The 17,509-nt window shown below is 44.0% G+C and overlaps 1 protein-coding gene and 1 long non-coding RNA gene across 7 annotated transcripts in view; one reads left to right on the top strand and one right to left on the bottom strand.

Moving 5' to 3' along the window:
• LOC147107633 (uncharacterized) overlaps positions 1–11,185 on the top strand; it is a 69,944-nt gene extending 58,759 nt beyond the window's left edge. The window contains exons 18-21 of one of the 6 annotated variants that reach the window (XR_015080842.1): positions 4,580–4,664; positions 5,546–5,712; positions 5,829–5,916; positions 8,199–8,225. Coding sequence is in view for 4 of the 6 variants with exons in the window: in XM_086006829.1 (XP_085862955.1) it covers positions 4,580–4,664; positions 5,829–5,916; positions 8,199–8,306 (281 nt within the window). In the remaining 2 variants the exon portion in view is untranslated. Of the gene's footprint in view, positions 1–4,579; positions 4,665–5,545; positions 5,917–8,198 lie in introns of those variants that run through there. The other 5 variants (XR_015080843.1, XM_086006830.1, XM_086006829.1 and 2 more) reach the window with 5 other exon arrangements.
• LOC147107634 (uncharacterized) overlaps positions 8,517–17,509 on the bottom strand; it is a 39,281-nt gene continuing 30,288 nt past the window's right edge. Inside the window, exons 2-3 of the long non-coding RNA XR_015080844.1 lie at positions 11,360–11,415; positions 8,517–8,605 (exon numbers count right to left, since the gene is read on the bottom strand). This is a non-coding gene — a long non-coding RNA (uncharacterized LOC147107634). The remainder of the gene's footprint in view (positions 8,606–11,359; positions 11,416–17,509) is intronic.

Raw genomic sequence — 17,509 nt, forward strand, 5'->3', positions numbered from 1 at the left:
GAGATGGAAATTCAATTCGAGGATTAGGAGGCCGGAAGAAAGCGTTACTGAGTATGTGGAGCAGCTTCGGAAGCTCGCACAGGACTGTAATTTTGGAAATGCGCTCAGTCATGCTAAGGGACAGACTAGTATGCGGAGTTAATGACGACAGTATACAGCAAAGGTTGCTGTCAGAAAAAGGATTAACGTTTGAGACGGCACTTAAAAAAGCACAAGCCATGGAGACGGCTAACAAGGACATTAAGGACTTAAACAGTATGAGCAAGGAGAAATGGAGTAAACCAGTGGGAGGAGCTGTTTTCAAGATGGAAGCTGGCGCGAAAAGTCCACCAGTCGGGGTTGGGGATTGCTACCGATGTGGCGGGACGAGCCATTATGCAAAGGACTGCAGGTTTGCAAAGACAAAGTGCCACAACTGTGGAAAAATAGGGCACTTAAAGAAAGTCTGTAAAAGGGCAGTGAGTGAGAGAAGCAGTGCTAAAGGGGCAAAGCATGCTAAAGGGGGAAGGGAGAAGTACACAAAGTGGGCAAATTACATACAAGAGGAGGAAGAGTCTAGTGAGGAGGTTTTCATTTCTACTGAGGAGGTTGGCCATTATATTTGGAGTAAAGAAATTCCATAAGTACATATATGGGAGGAAGTTTGTAATCAGTACTGACCACAAGCCTCTTATTAGCTTACTGAATGAGATTGACACCGGATGTAGCGTAACCATAATGTCGCAGACTGAGTACACCAAGCTATGGGGGGAAGCAAAAGTACCAGAGCTAGGTACATGCCCCATTAGTCTCAAAACCTACACAGGACAGAAGGTGGACATTTTGGGGGTGGCCGAAGTACAAGTGGAACACAAAGGAGTCACCAAAGAGCTTAGGTGGTAGTGGTAGCAGGGTCAGGGCCAAACCTGTTAGGGCGAGGGTGGATCAGTGAGTTGAGTGTGTACTGGCAGGCAATGAATAAAATGGAGGACAGTACAGAGGCACTGCAAGAAGTGCTGATGAAGCATGAGTTAGTGTTCAAGGACGAACTGGGCACCTTAAAGGGAGCCACAGCCAAGATTCATGTAGCCAGTGATGCCACGCCTCATTTCTTTAAACCAAGGTCGGTACCTTTTGCAATGAAAACCAAGGTTGAGGCGGAACTAGATCGCCTGCTAAGGGACAAAGTAATAGAACCAGTGAAATTTTCAGACTGGGCGGCACCAATAGTCCCGGTATTGAAGCCCGACGGTAAAGTAAGGGTGTGTGGTGACTATAAGTTAACAGTGAACAGAGTATCATCACTGGAACAGTACCCCATTAAGAGAATGGAGGACATGTTAACATCGCTCGCTGGGGGAGAAAGATTCAGCAAACTGGACATGAGTCATGCGTATCAGCAGATATTGCTAGATGAAGAATCAAAAAAGTTTGTCACGGTGAACACGCACAAGGGGCTGTTCACGTATGCCAGGTTACCATTTGGTGTCAGTTCTAGCCCAGCAATATTCCAACGGACTATGGAGGGCATTCTGCAGGGCATTTCAAAGGTGGCCGTGTACTTGGTCACTTCCTGTTAGCAGAATATCATCTATCAGGATCACGTAAAAACACTGGACAAAGTGCTACAGCGGCTGGAAGAGGCGGGGCTACACCTGAAATGGAGTAAGTGTAGTTTCATAGAGAAGGAAGTTACATTCCTGGGACATCGGGTGGATGCCACAGGCCTCCAGCCATTACCAGGGAAAGTGCGGGCAGTGCAGGATGCACCGGCACCCACCTCAGTGACTGAACTGAAAGCCTATCTAGGGCTCCTGAATTATTATAACCGGTTTCTTCCAAACTTATCGATGCTGCTGGCACCCCTGCACAAACTGCTGAGAAAGGAGGAGCCATGGCGTTGGGGGCCAGAGCAAGTGAAAGCGTTTCAGCAGTCAAAGGAGCTACTTCAGTCCAGCAGGGTGTTAGTGCATTACGACGAGAAGAAGGAGCTGATAATGTCCTGCGACGCATCACCCTATGCAGTGGGGGCAGTGTTGGCCCACCGCATGCCAGATGGAGCGGAAAGGCCCATCGGGTTTGTTTCACGCACGCTCACAGCTGCGGAAAAGAACTATTCACAGCTTGATAAAGAGGGGTTGGCCGTTATATTTGGAGTAAAGAAATTCCATAAGTACATATATGGGAGGAAGTTTGTAATCAGTACTGACCACAAGCCTCTTATTAGCTTATTGAATGAGATGAAAGCGGTGCCTCAAATGGCATCACAGAGAATAATGAGATGGGCAGTAATACTAAGAGCCTATGAATATGTGATCACGTACAGAGCCGGCAAGGAAAACGGGAACGCGGATGCTCTCAGCTGCCTCCCTCTCTCGAAATCTCCTTGCAGTACTTCCCCTGAGGAGCATGTCCTGATGCTGGATCAGGAGATCAGTCCCCTGATGACTTCAGCGCAAATCCAGGGCTGGACAGCCAAGGACCCCGTTCTGTCAAGGGTCCGTGAGTATGTGTTGAAAGGCTGGCCAGATCACCGTGAGGGACCGGAGTTTGCGCCGTACAGACAGAGGCAGCACGAGCTCAGTGTCCAAGATGGATGTGTGCTGTGGGGAGCACGCATCATAGTCCCAGAGCGGGGACGCTCTACTTTGATGGAACAGTTGCATCAATCGCACACAGGAATGACTAGAATGAAAGGACTGGCTAGGAGCTACCTATGGTGGCCTAACTTGGATGCTGAAATTGAGTCAAAGGTAAAGTCATGCACTATATGTCAGGAACAGAGGAAAGCACCTGCCAGGGCACCACTCCATCCCTGGGAGTGGCCCAGCAAACCCTGGAGGAGAATTCACATAGACTATGCGTGACCTTTTTATGGGCAAAATGTTTTTGGTGCTGGTTGACGCTCACTCAAAGTGGAGTGACGTTTATCCAGTGAGCTCTGCAACGACTGATGCCACACTGAATTGTCTCAGGAACAGCTTCAGCACGCATGGTATTCCAGAAATGATTGTATCCGACAATGCACAGTGTTTAGTTAGTGAAGGGAGCAAAGAATTCATGGTAAGGAATGGAATCACACATGTCACCTCTGCTCCATATCACCCAGCCTCAAATGGGTCAGCCGAGCGAGCCATGCAGACTTTTAAGGAGCTCATGAGGAAGAGCTCAGGTGACACCCTGGAGACCAAGCTCAATAGAGCCTTGTTTAGTTATTGTATAACACCCCAAGCTACCACGGGGCTTTCTCCGGCTGAGTTGATGATGGGGAGAAAGTTGCGGTGCACGTTAGACCTGATACACCCAGATCTCAAAAGCAAGGTTGAGAAAAAACAAACAAACCAAAAAGCGTACCATGACAAACATACTAAAGCTCGCCATTTCGCCATAGGGGACTCTGTGTACACCCGGAACTTCGGTTATGGACCTAAATGGATACCAGGACTAATCCAGGACATTACAGGACCTGTGTCGTACTCCGTGTTACTAGGGGATGGTCGAGGGGTTTGTCGGCATGTGGATCAGCTTTTCAGCCGGCAGCAGGGGGAACTGCCTCAGATGGAACAAAGGGCAATAGAGGAGGCTGTTCCAGGACCCAGCACGGCTTAAGGTGCCAGTGGACACTGGTACTGCCAGGCCACAGTGGGACAGAGTAAAACCAACATCAGAGACTACTCCAATCTCAAGTGCGAGTGAATCTGAGAATCCACCACAAGTGGAATTAAGACGTTCACAAAGGATTCGCAAGCAACCAGGAAGACTTATACAAACCTGTTTAAATTAGTCAGGGGTTAACCATGGTTAGAGCATACTGGTTAATTAAAACGTAGTACCTAGTAAGGGTTATTGTTTAAGAATTGCATACGGCAATCTTAAGGGGGGAGGAGTGTAGTAACCTGGGAGGTTATGAGTAACCTGATCCACCAGGTGGTGCTGTGGCAATTGCTCTCCTGAGTTAAGTCTGATCTGTACTGGTTGTACTCTTTGTTTTTGCTGCCTCATGGCAGAAGCTTTTATCTGCAAGTGTTGATTAAACCATGTTAAGGAGTTAACCGGTGTCCGTCTCCATCTATGGCCACCTCCAGATACCACAGTTCAGTAGAGGGAAGGCTGTGATTGCTGCAACCTCAAAGTGTGCGAGAATGCTGGAACTCGAGACTGATCTCTTGACATATTATGTTCATATTAGAGGGAATGAGGGGGTGATGTGTCCGATGAGAAAGACGCCACAGGAATCAATCACAACTATAGTGTTTAATGTTTACTGCGAGGGTTGTTTTGAAGTATAAAATGGCTGCTGAGCTTCAGCATTACATCTAAGGTATGGGATTTCATTTTGACAGTGTCCTGGATTGGTAATGCCACTCACACAAGTAAGGAGCTAATTTGTTTATGTGCGTGATATTACCATAGAATAACATTGCATGCAATTTGGGACATTTAAATCTGTTTGTCATTGGTATGGATTTGTTAAAAATGGGTACTTAGGTGGTTTTAGCAAGTTTGCCACTGATTTTATGCCATAAAGTCTTCATTTGGTTAACTTATAGGCAGTTTTGTTAATGATTTTTTATATTTGTATTTTTATGTATGTCCCTAGCTATACCATGCACTGCTCCACCTTCTGAACCCTCCGACTTTGAAACAGGTTGCAGTGATCTTCGTTCCTTGTTCTGTATAATAAGGTAAGAATAAGGGATTAACGGATTAGGCTTCTGGATAAAGGATACCAAAATGAAAACCGTAATATAGATAGGAACATGACCTGATCTGCCAATAATTCTACAGATTCTACAATTAAGTAGTGTGTTGGCTGTGCTTAAATGAAAGCTGAAAATATGAGTTTTTCTCCACCTTACTAAATTCTGTGGTGGTGTGGTCACACCTTGTCTCTCCCCTACTCCTCTGACACCATTTCCCCCTTTTGTACTTCACCTTGTTCCATCCTCTCCTTTTAAAATCCTCAATATCTACCGCCCCTCTTGGACTTTTTCGCTAAGATTTGCTCCTTCAGCCTCTGCACTGAGCAACTCCTCATCCACAGTGATTTCAATCTCCAACTCAATTCTGCTTGCACTCTGTCCTCTGAATTTATTGCTCTCCCTAAACCTCTCCCTCCATATAAACTCTCCTACCCGTGGCAAACCCCCCAGACCATCTCTGACTTCCTTGTATCCTTCATTACCCACATCCCTCTATCCTCTTTCAACCCTTCTGCATCTGCCCCTGGAAATAAAAACTCTTCCTTCAAGTCATTAACGAGCTCCTACTCCCTAGTCTTTGGAGCGCCATTCACCATGGTACCTCTGCATCTGTTGATTTGTTCAACAATTCCTCCACCTTTGACGCCCTTGTTCCCAGCAGGACCTTAATTGTCACTCTCTCACGCTTTGTTTGATAATATTAAAGGGGATGATAAATGGAAAAACGCAGTCCTTGGGTACACCAAAATATTAACCAGAGTTTCACCTATTCACTTATTTCATTCAAAAGTATAGCATGTATCTCATTTGGTTATGGTAACCTGTGGATAATTTATTCTAAATGTTTATCTTCTTTTACTTAGTACCACTGCAAGCTGACCAGGGATTAGTCAGAATGTCATGAGTGCAAATCAGACATTGTACACTGCAGTAGGAAATGTGCACTATTCTGATGGTGTATGGTGATTTATACATTGCATTTCACTTATACTGGGCCTTGAAGTTGTTATTCAACCAAGAAGAAAAATAAGTAAGAGTCCACCGTACACACCATGAACAGATATACAAAAGAAATGCATAATCAAATTCGCATTACTTAGCTGTGGGAATTCTTACTTTTAACTGGCTAATAGATTTTTTCTTCAGATATATGCAGCTTGCGAATTTGACAGGAATTCCCTCTCTTGTGGTTCCTGTCGGGTACAGCTCCTCCAGTCTACCCATAAACCTTCAGGTAATTTCACATTCTCTCAATACTCAATGCAAATGCCCCACAAAAGTCATCCTGAGCGAACAAAGCAAAAATTCTTCTTTAGATCTGATTACGGATTACGGCAATGAGTAGCTGAAGATCCCAGGTACGAGCCACCGTTTGTACTGTGCTGATGTGGCTCTACAATTGCTTTAAGTGCCCTTGGGTAAGGGAGTAAAAAATCCATCAGACTCCTGCTCCTGATTGCTGCTCGGTAATCTGTGTTGGAAATGCTCGTGTGTGGATGTTGGGTAAGGACAGAATTGGATTTGCCTGTGATGCTCCATGAGGTTGAACAGCAAGCCTATTCTGCCTATGCTCAAATGAGGAAAGGCCATTTAGGCAACGTCCTGGAGAATGCGTGTTGCCAATAGAACCATACTCTATCTAATAGTCACTGCCTTCAAGAAAGATAAGGGGAGAGAACAAAATTAGCAAAAGAGGACACCACATATGTAAAACTGATTGTAAGAATTCTGATAAGCTTTAAAGATTGGGGACAGGGGGGCAGGAGGTAGACATCTAATTTATTCCCATCCAATCAAACTTTCATAATTCAAAATGGGCAGAGATTTTTTGGAACTATGGTTCCATGAGAGCTATGGTGCACTCAAGATATCCACAATGTCTGTCCGCAAGGAAAAGATCTGGTTTTGGTTATTCTTGGAGTAATATTCACTAGGAATTTCTGGTGGATTGCTAGGATTACACCAATTGATGTAAGTTTCATAACATTATCAAATTTTATGTTAATGACACAGACTCTTCCCTCCAGTAGGGGAATCCAGAACAAAGAACATAGTATTAGTATTCAAGCTAAGCCAGGTAAAAGGGAATCCAGGAATAATTTCACACGAAATGTAATGCGAATGTGGAATGCACTGCCCTGGAAGGCCAGCTGCAAAGTCTGAACCACCCTGAATTCAATGTAATCTTGAGACTCCCCTAATGGCTTAGTTAGATAAAGTAGGTAGTAATGCTGGAAATACTCAGCAGGTCAGGCAGCATCTGTGCAGAGCGAAACAGAGTTAACGTTTCAGGTCACTGACCCTTTGTCAGAACTCCTTCAAGAAAGATGAGGTTCTGACAAATGGTCATCGACCTGAAACGTTAACTTTGTTTCTCTCTCCACAGATGCTGCCTGACCTGCTGAGTATTTCCAGCATTTTCTGTTTTTATTTCAGATTTCCAGCATCCGCAGTATTTTGTTTTTTGTAAGCTAGGTAGTAGCTGTGCCGTACTGACCAGGTAGGTCCTATTAGAATAAAAAACAAAATATAATCTTGGGGAGTATTCATGAGCCTTTTTCAAATACTCTGCCGTTTCATTTTAAGGTGTTTGTGGTAAATTATTACTTCCTCCATGGTTGAGGAAAAGCTAGTTATTCATTTTTATTTTGTGGAAGACTCCATATGAGAAAATGAAACCACGGTCTATAAAATGTGAAATGCAGCATACAGGAAAGATTCAGGCATCTATGTAGATGAGTCTGTTGTAATTGGGATCAATCAGCTTGAATTGGGACAGATTTGCATTTTTTAAAACTCATTCACTGAATGCGGGTGTCATTGACGAGGCCAGCATTGATTGGCCATCCCTAACTGCCCTTGAGAAGGTGGTGGTGAGCCGCCTTATACATCTGAGTGGATTGCTAGACCATTTCAGAGGGCAGTTAAGAGTGAACCACATTGCTGTGGGTCTGGAGTCACATGTAGACCAAGTAAAGATGGCAGATTTCCTTCCCTAAAGGACATTAGTTAATCAGATGGGTTTTTACAACAATCCGGTAATTTCATGGTCACCATTACTGGTGCTTATTCCAGATTTATTTAATTAACTGATTTTAAATTCCACAGCTGCCGTGGTGGGATTTTAACTCGGGTCTCCGGATCAATAGTCCAGGCCTCTGGGTTACTAATCCAACAGCATAACCATACTCGGCATGCACTGGCATGTGCCGAAACATTAAAAACTAAGCCTAAAACAATGCGGAAATCAGCGCAAACTATCGGGATCTTTCTACTGTAAGATTTCTTTTTTCCCCTCATGTGGTTGCACCTCTTTAATTGTTACCAGTAGCCTTGAGCAGCTAGAGTGCTCAGCCCTGCATCGTTGTGTTCCCAGCATGTCGTGCGCCAAGTTCTGTGGGTACTTAAGTCAGCTAACCTTCTGTTATACCATTGCACTGGGATCACATAGTCTGCCCTTGTATTAAAAAAAATATCATGTGCAATTACATTAATAATTCTGATTCTTCCTCCCAGATTATGGGTAAATGGTGGGATGAAGCAATTCTTTTCCGAGTTGGAATGAAGGTGGAACAGTTCCGTGCTGAAACTAAGAAACCTCAGATTTATTATGATCTTCTGTAACAAAGCATTCAGGACCTCACGGTGATTTGTTGTGTTTTACAAACTGGAGCCAATATTCTTTAATGCTCATGTACTTGGAAGAAATATTCAACACTTGTGCATAATGACTTGAAATTTGAAGCTGCCTCTTTTTTCAAAAGATTTTATTAAGTTATCTTTAGCTGTGTCTCCTGCTTAGCCATTCCTGTACATTTCTTTTTGTTGTACTGCTCGTCAGCCCTCCTGCTGGAGACCAAATTGGTTGGTTGTAGGCACAGCTGATCTGTTTCTCTTTCCTTTTACAGATTACCTGTAGGCTGCTATTGAGAAGGATGTTAGATTAAAATGGTTCTTTACGTATGTACAATAAATTATCTCGTGCAATTCATGGAGTGTAGTACTATATTACACAAGCTGGCAGCAAGTGCGGAGTTTAAATAAACAAAATCAAACAAATGATTTCAAGGAGGAAGCTAATTCTAAATGAGAAGGCACTTATCAAAACTCCTCGCCAAATCTACCTAATTGAAAGACAGTGAACTTTCTGTTCCTGATAATGCCATTTTTGGTGCTAGTCATTGAGCAGCTTAATCATTAAATCTGGGAGTCACACAGAAACACTTGTTACAAGCCACATCATCTTAAGCAACTGTATTCATTCTTGCAGCATTCCCGGGGTTTTCCTTTTCAGGCCTGACCTAAATGTGCGTTTCTTAGATTCCGAACACATTGAAATCCATAATTCTAGATTCTGATGATGCATAAATTGTACTGTCTTAAGTTATGAGTTATCCCAAAGATGAAACTTAGTATAAAAAGCAAAATGCTGAAACAAAAACAGAAAATGCTACAAACACATAGCAGGCCAGTTAGCATCTGAGAGAACACAAGTTTATGTTCAGCATCTGAGAGAACACAAGTTTATGTTCTGGGTGGAAAATGTCTGCACCTTAAACATGAAACTTAACACTCTCTACCAGATGAAGATAGCCTGGAAATGACTGCGTTTTTAGGACCGTGCAATAAATTACAAAAATGATTTTTGTTCAAAATGAATGTAATGTAGATCATTGCCATCATGTAGCGAGACTGGAATGACATTTGTTGTTTGCATTATGTAATAATCTTGAGTAACTCTGCTTCTAATATTAAAACGCACTAACTTGTCTAATAGTTTTGTTAGCATGATCCTACTGAGAGTTTGACTGTTGCCTGCCAGTCAGGAGAGACCATCAACATGTCCCATCCCCCAAGGAGTTCTCTCTATGGAGTTTTAATCAAATAGTGAGTTGAATAAGCCTTGCAGGCCGTGTGGTTGATGGTGAGTAAGAAAGCTGCAGACTGCAGGAAGATATCTATGGACTGGCCAGGTGGGCAAAAAAGTGGCAAATGGAATTCAATCCGTAGAAGTGTGAGGTAAGGCATTTGAGGAGGGCCAACGAGGCAAGGGAATACACAATAAATGGTAGTATACTGAGAAGTGTTTAAGAACAGAAGGACCTTGGAATGCATGTCCACAGATTCCAGAAAGTAGTAGGACAGGTAGATAAAGTGGTTAAGAAGGCATACAGGATACTTTCCTTTTTTAGCCGAGGCATCGAATATAAGAGCAGGGAGGTTATGCTTGAAATGTATAAAACACTAGTTAGGCAAAAGCTAGAATACTGTGTACAGTTCTGGTCACCACATTACAGGAAAGATGTGATTGCACTAGAGAGGGTACAGAGGAGATTTACAAGGATGTTGCCAGGACTGGGGAATTTTAGCTATGAGGAAAGATTGGATAGGCTGGGGTTGTTTTCTTTGGAACAGAGAAGGCTGAGGGGAGACTTCACTGAGGTGTATAAAATTATGAGGGGCCTAGATAGAGTGGATAGGAAGGACTTATTTCCCTTAGCAGAGAGGTCAGTAACCAGGGGGCATAGATTTAAAGTAATTGGTAGGAGGATTAGAGGGGAGTTGAGGAGAACTTTTTTCACCCAGAGGGTTGTGTGGGTCTGGAACTCACTGCCTGAAAGGGTGGCAGAGGCAGTAACCCTCATCAGATTTAAAAAGTACTTGGATATGCACTTGAAGTGCTGTAACCTGCAAGGCTGCGGACCAAGTGCTGGGAAGTGGAATTAGGCTGGATAGCTCTTTTTCGGCCGGCACAGACACGATGGGCCAAATGGCAGCCTCCTGTGCTGTAAATTTCTATGATTCTACAGATACTACAACTTGAAATGAATTCTGCCCCAACATCAAAGCTTTCTGGCGAGCTATGCAGTGCAATTTCAGCACAATTGTTAAAACATTATGAATAGGAACTGCATATGCCTTCCTTAAATTGTATTGCATGTTATGTTGTATAACTCACATTCTTTCATTTGAATTGCTCAGCTGGAAGATGAGAATGATTTTAGGAACATTACTGAAATGACAGACAGTGGGTGGAACTTTCAGCTTCGGGGGTGTAAAATGGGCGATAGCTGATCGATGGCCTGTTATACAAATTTCATTGACTTCAATAGAAAGGAAAATCGGGCAAGGCATATAACGGGCGGTTGATCCAATATCACTCGTTCCACACTCGTGCCGAAGTTGAAGTTCCAGTGAATGTTACTGAACAATGAAGATAAGCACAAATTCATTACATATTTGATTAAATAAAAAATCCTTCTATATTGCACCTGCAACACTTGTTGATGTTTTGTGTTTTAAACTATTGCTGTTGTACTATTGTGGTATGACTGACCAACCTTTTAACTGTGCTGCTCACATGAATCTGTTCAACTGAATAAACCATGTGATGGGGTAATTCAGATGAGTGTGATGGAGCCCATCCACTTTTTGGGTATATATTCAGCATCTGTATCTTTGAAATATTTTCATTTTAATAAAAAGCCTGTTCACTATCCGAATTGAAGAAGGCTTTTGTCGCATTCCTTGGCAAAACCGTTTATTAAAGACCTATTTTTACATTTTTTTAGCATTAAAAGATTAGGATTCGATTGAGAAGTAAAATAAAAGCATACAATTTAACCACAATGATCATGATAGGGCTTCACTAAATTACTGTAGCAATATACTGTTACCTTACTAATGTCTACCAAAATTGCAAAGCTTTGTTCTTTGAGCTGGAGATTTGTTCCTTTATTGAAGAAAAGATATACAAAATTATATTAAGCATTTGTCGATTTTTACTAAGCTTCCTGTAGCTTTATATAGCGCCTTTCACAACCACCGGATGTTCTAAAGCACTTTACAGCCAATGAAGTACTTTTTGAAGTGTAGTCACTGTTGTAATGTAGAAACGCGACAGCCAATTTGCACACAGCAAGCTCCCACAAACAGCAATGCGATAATGACCAGATAATCTGTTTTAGTGATCATGATTTGAGGGATAAATATTAGCCAGGACACCAGGGACAACTCCTCTGCTCTTCTTCGAAATAGTGGCATGGGATCTTTTACATCCACCTGAAAGAGTAGACAGGGCCTCGGTTTAACGTCCCATCCGAAAGATGGCACCTCAGACAGTGCAGCACTCCCTCAGTACCGCACTGGAGTGTCAGCCTAGCTTTTTGTGCTCGAGTCTCGAGTGGGACTTGAACCCACAACCTTCTGGCTCAGAGGCGAGGGTGCTACCCACTGAGCCACTGACAGATTATTGTACATTATTTACATATTCCAACCCCGTACACTGTACATAGTAAATTTAGAATTGTATTCGCTACATCTAAATGCTGTCCTGCATGCCCTCGCCCCCATCATGGCCCACAGGTGGTATATTTAGGATAATCTGTACACTATTCACTGGATGATTTTGAATTTATATATTAAAAATGGTGCATTCTGGTTCATATTAAACATTTATTTTACTTCATGAATGATCATTTTAAGGTAAAAGAAGTGACATTTTGGATTTGTCCATAGTCCGTATACCAGCTGTGATTTAACGTGTCTGCTACATATTCAACATAATTTCCTTGCTTTCATATTTGATGCCGCTATGTATAAAATAATTTTATGGCTCAAACAGAAAACATAGAAACTAAGAAAAATAGGAGCAGGAATCAGCCATTCGAGCCTGCTCCGCCATTCAATACTATCATGGCTGATCCTCTATCTCAATACCATATCCCCACACTCTCCCCATACCCCTTGATGCCTTCTCTGTCTAGAAATCTATCTTATCGCCTTCTTAAATATATTTAATGACTTGGCCTCCACAGCCTTCTGTGGTAGAGAATTCCACAGGTTCACTACCCTCGGAGTGAAGAAATTTCTCCTCAACTCAGTCCTGAATGTCCTACCTCGTAGCCTGAGGCTGTGACCCCTATTTCCATATCTACCTCTTTTTTAGTACTCTGGGATGCAGATTATCAGGCCCTGGGGATTTATCGGCTTTCAGTCCCATTCATTTCTCTAGCACTAATTTTTTTTACTAATACTAATTTCCTTTAATTCCTCCTCACTAGACCCTTGGTTCCCTAGCATTTCTGGAAAGTTATTAGTGTCCTCTTCCGTGAAGACAGAACCAAAGTATTTGTTTAATTGCTCTTCCATTTCCTTGTTCCCCATTATAAATTCTCCCATTTCTGACTAAGGGACGTACATTTGTCTTCACTAATCTTTTTTCTTTTTACATACTTGTAGAAGCTTTTACAGTCTGCTTTTATGTTCCTTGCAAGTTTACTCCCATGCTCTATTTTTCCCCTCTTAATCACTTGGTCCTTTTTTGCTGAATTCTAAACTACTTTTTCTGGCAACTTTATATGACTCCTCTTTGGATCTAATACCATCCTTAATTTCTTTTGTTAGCCATGGTTGGGCCGCTTTTCCTTTTGTGTTTTTGCGCCAGAAAGGAATGTGTAACTGTTGCAATTCATGCATTCGTTCCTTAAATGTTAGCCATTGCCTATCCACTGTCTGCTGGCACTCTCACTTTTTTAACGACCATTGTATTTGTGCCTCTAGATCTCTCTCTTCCTCCAAGGTTACCCGACCGTTATACACATCACAGAATTTGCCTTTCCATTGACTTCAGTGGAACTTCCATCAAAGTTGAATTGTACCCCCAGTATGTTTCATGACCGTAGGAATTTCCAAAAGTGTGTCACAGCCAATGCATTATTTTTGAAGTGTAGTCACCACTTTGTAGGCAAATGTGGCAGCCAATTTCAACACAGCAAGGTCCCACAGACAGAAGTGAGATGAATCTGTTTTGGTGGGAGGGATAAATGTTGACCTGGACACCAGGAAAACTCCTTGCCCTTTTTATATAAAAAAGTGCCATGGGACAAAACAAGGTCTCTGTTTAACATGTCATCTGAAAAACAGCCCCTCCAACAATGTATGGCTCCCTCTGTAATTCACCTGAAGTGTTAGCATAGATTGATTTTTATTTGTTTTTTATGGGATGTGGGTGTTGCTGGCAAGGCCAGCATTTATTGCCCTTGAGAAGGTGGGGGTGAGCCGCCGCCTTTAATCACTGCAGTCCTTGTGGTGAAGGTACTCCCAGGTGCTGCTAGGTAGGGAGTTCCAGGATTTTTGACCCAGCGACGATGCAGGATCAGCGATATGCTTCTAAGTCATGATGGTGTGTGACTTGGAGGGGAACTTGGAGGTGGTGGTGTTCCCATGCGCCTGCTGCCCTTGTCCTTCTAGGTGGAAAAGGTCATGGGTTTGGGAGGTTCTGCCGAAGAAGCCTTGGTGAGTTGCTGCAGTGCATCTTGTAAATGGCACACACTGCAGCCACGGTACTCCGGTGGTGGATGGGATGCAAATCAAGCAGGCTGCTTTGTCCTGGATAGTGTCGAGCTTCTTGAGTGTTGTTGGAGCTGTACTCATCCAGGCAAGTGGAGAGTATTCCATCACACTCCTGACTTGTGCCTTGTAGATGGTGGAAAGGTGTTGGGAGTCAGGAGGTGAGACACCTGCCGCAGGATACCTAGCCTCTGACCTGTTCTTGTTGCCACTGTATTGATGGGGCTGGTCCAGTTAAGTTTGTGGTCAATGGTGACCCCCCCAGGCTGTTGATGCTGGGGGATTAGGCAATGGTAATGCCGTTGAATGTCAAGGGGCGATGGTTAGACTCTCACTTGTTGGAGATAGTCATTGCCTGGCACTTGTGTGGCGCAAATGCTACCTGCCACTTATTAGCCCAAGCCTGAATGTCGTCCAGGTCTTGTTGCATGTGGGCATGGACTGTGTCATCATCTGAGGAGTTGTGAATGGCACTGAACACTGCAGTCATCAGCGAATATCCCCATTTTTGACCTTATGTTGGAGGGAAGATCACTGATGAAGCAGCTGAAGATGCTTGGGCCTAGGATACTGCCCTGAGGAACTCCTACAGCAGTGTCCTGGGGCTGTGATGATTGTGTGCCCAAGATTATGTGACAAGTCCTGGAGTGGGGCTGGAAGCTACAACGTCACAGCTTGGCATACTCCTAATTTGCTATCAGCAAACATTGTCATTCCTCTTGTGCCTATATCCAAATCTTTCAGATAAATGGAAATAGAAGAGATCTCTGGGGCATATCACTGCCTACATCCCACCAATCATGAACATTTTGCTTTACTCCTACTCTTTACTTTCTGCCCCTAACCATCCTCTATCAATGTGCCTATATCCCCTTTAATATCACGTGCCTTAATTTTCATAAGTCTTTTAAGTGGACCATCTAAAATTCCTTCTGAAAATCCATATATTCAACGTTTATTGTAGTCCTTGTAATTTCTTCAAAAATTCAGTGAAATAACTGAAGCACAATCTGTTGTTTACAAGTCCATGCTGAGCATCCTTGATTAGCCCATGCCTTTCTAATTGCTTATTAATTTCACCCTGTAGTACAGACTCCAGTGAGCTGATTTCCTTCTGCATTGTGTGCCTATTTCCAGGGTGCAATGCAGAGGGAAAAGGAGTGGAGATTCCCTGTTCCTGGTCTCTGTCCCATTGGTGCTTGTTGTGTCTGTAACTTTCTACCTAGACACAATTTAGGACTCAGAACTCGGAGATTCAAACATGAAGTGCTTTATTCAAAAAGAAGGTTCTAGAGAGTACCGAACAAAGAGAGCTAAAGCTTAACCAAGACAACAACCCCAACCATTTATTTGCTGTGACAGTGCCACCGCAGCTGGGAGGAGAACACCCAATACATAACATATTCCTCCCCTCTTAAATGAAAGGTCCACATTATTCCTCAACAGGTAAGTTACTTTCAATGTACTCAACTAACCAAGGGTAGAGGTAGACTGCCTCAAACCCTGACTTTACCCTGGGCTTTATTCTGCCCCAGTCTTGTGGCTAAGTCACTAAGCCTACAGATCCAAGCGTCTTGGAGGCCGCCGCTCTCTGACAGGGCACCGGCGGTCATTGCTGGCTTCCATAGCAGTAGGCATTGACACAGGCCTAGATAGAGGAGGTGCCTGTGTCAGTCGAAAGTCAGGAGTTTGTACAGGTGGAACAGTCTCTTTGACTTCCTGTGTTGGAGAAGAGCACTGTGGCAAAGGATGCTGGTTTGCGGTATCATCCAGAAACAGTTCAGGCCAAACAGCTGTTGGAGCCTCTGTGGCTGTCTGCTCCTAGCAACAGTTGATCTGTGTGTCTTCTCCAGACGGCGTCCTCAGCAGTCTCAACCGTGTAAGACACAGGGCCCGTCTGCGTGATCACCGTAGCAGGAACCCATTTCGGTCCAGTGTTATAGTTTCGAGCTAGGACGTGCTCTCCCGGATGAAACCGTCTCTCCTTGGCTCTTTTCTCTCTCTTTTCAACTTGAGCCTGTTGTTGACGATGGACAACCTGCTCTGCCCTTGGAGGTTTGAGTAAGTCAAAACTTGTCTGCAACTGCCTCTTCATCATGAGCGAAGCGGGGGAAGTTTTGGTTGTGGCATGCGGCTCGTTCCTGTAGGACAACAGGAAGCTGTTCAGACGTTGGTGGATTGAGCCCTGACCTTGCGATGCCTTCAAGGCGTGCTTCAAAGTTTGCATGAACCTTTCTGCCAGGCCGTTAGTAGAGGGATGATAGGGCGCAGACCTGATGTGTTGGACACCATTCACATGCAGGAAGGTTGCAAACTCCTGTGATACAAATTGTGGACCGTTGTCACTTATGAGTTGTTCCGGTGAGCCATAACGGCTGAACATCTCACCCAGTTTCTCAATTGTTTTCTCTGCCATGGTAGACCTCATCACAGCGACCTCCGGCCACTTGCTACGAGCGTTCACAACCACCATAAACATCTTCTCTTCGAAAGGACCGGCGAAGTCCACATGTACTCGCTGCCACACTTCTGCAGGCCAATCCCAGGGGTGTAGGGTTGCCAGCTGTGGAACATTCCGGACCCTTTGACATGGGGAACGTGTTTTGGCTTTCTCCTCAATATTTCCATCAAGACCTGGCCACCAGAAGTAGCTTCTTGCCATTTCCTTCATCCGAACCATCCCACTGTGGCCTGTATGAAGTTGTTGCAGTATAGGTTCCCTCAGAGGTGGCGGAATGATGACATGGTGTCCCCAAAGAAGACAACCTGCCTGGACGGAGAGCTCATTTCTTTTTGAAACGTAAGGTTTCAAACTAGGAGAATCTCCTATAGCTCTCCCTCGAATGACATTGTCCATTACCTCCGACAGGACTGGATCGTTGCGGGTGTACCTTCGCACCTGAACTGCAGTGACAGGTGCTCCCTCCACTTGTCTAAAGTAGAAGATGTCTATCTGACGAGGCTCTGGGGGAGTAACAGGCAAGGGCAGCCTCGAGAGACCGTCTGCGTTGCCGTGCAAGTCTGATTTGCGATATTTGATGTCGTATGTGTGTCCTGACAACAGTAAAGCCCACCTTTGCATCCTGCTTGCAGCAACAGACGAAATTCCGGTGTGGGGCCCGAAGATTGAAGTCAATGGACGGTGGTCCGTCAGGAGTGTGAACCTTCTCCCAAACAGGTACTGATGAAATTTTCGAATTCCAAAAACGATTCCCAAGGCCTCACGCTCAATCTGCGCATAGTTACTCTCGGCCTTGTTCAAGGTGCGTGATACGAAGGCGATAGGTTTCTCTTCCCCAGAAGGCATGATGTGGGATATGACTGCTCCCACACCATATGGTGATGCATCACATGCTAGCTGCACGGGTAGCTTTGGGTCGAAGTGTGTCAGGGCCTCCGATTTCAGCAATGCTTTCTTTGCTTGGGCGAAAGCTTTGTTGCACAGTTCAGTCCATTTCCATGTTTTGCCTTGACAT

The sequence above is a fragment of the Somniosus microcephalus genome, chromosome 14 (assembly GCF_052327205.1).
Source record: "Somniosus microcephalus isolate GS21.2 chromosome 14, FLI_Smic_1.0, whole genome shotgun sequence".
Lineage (NCBI taxonomy): Eukaryota > Metazoa > Chordata > Chondrichthyes > Squaliformes > Somniosidae > Somniosus > Somniosus microcephalus.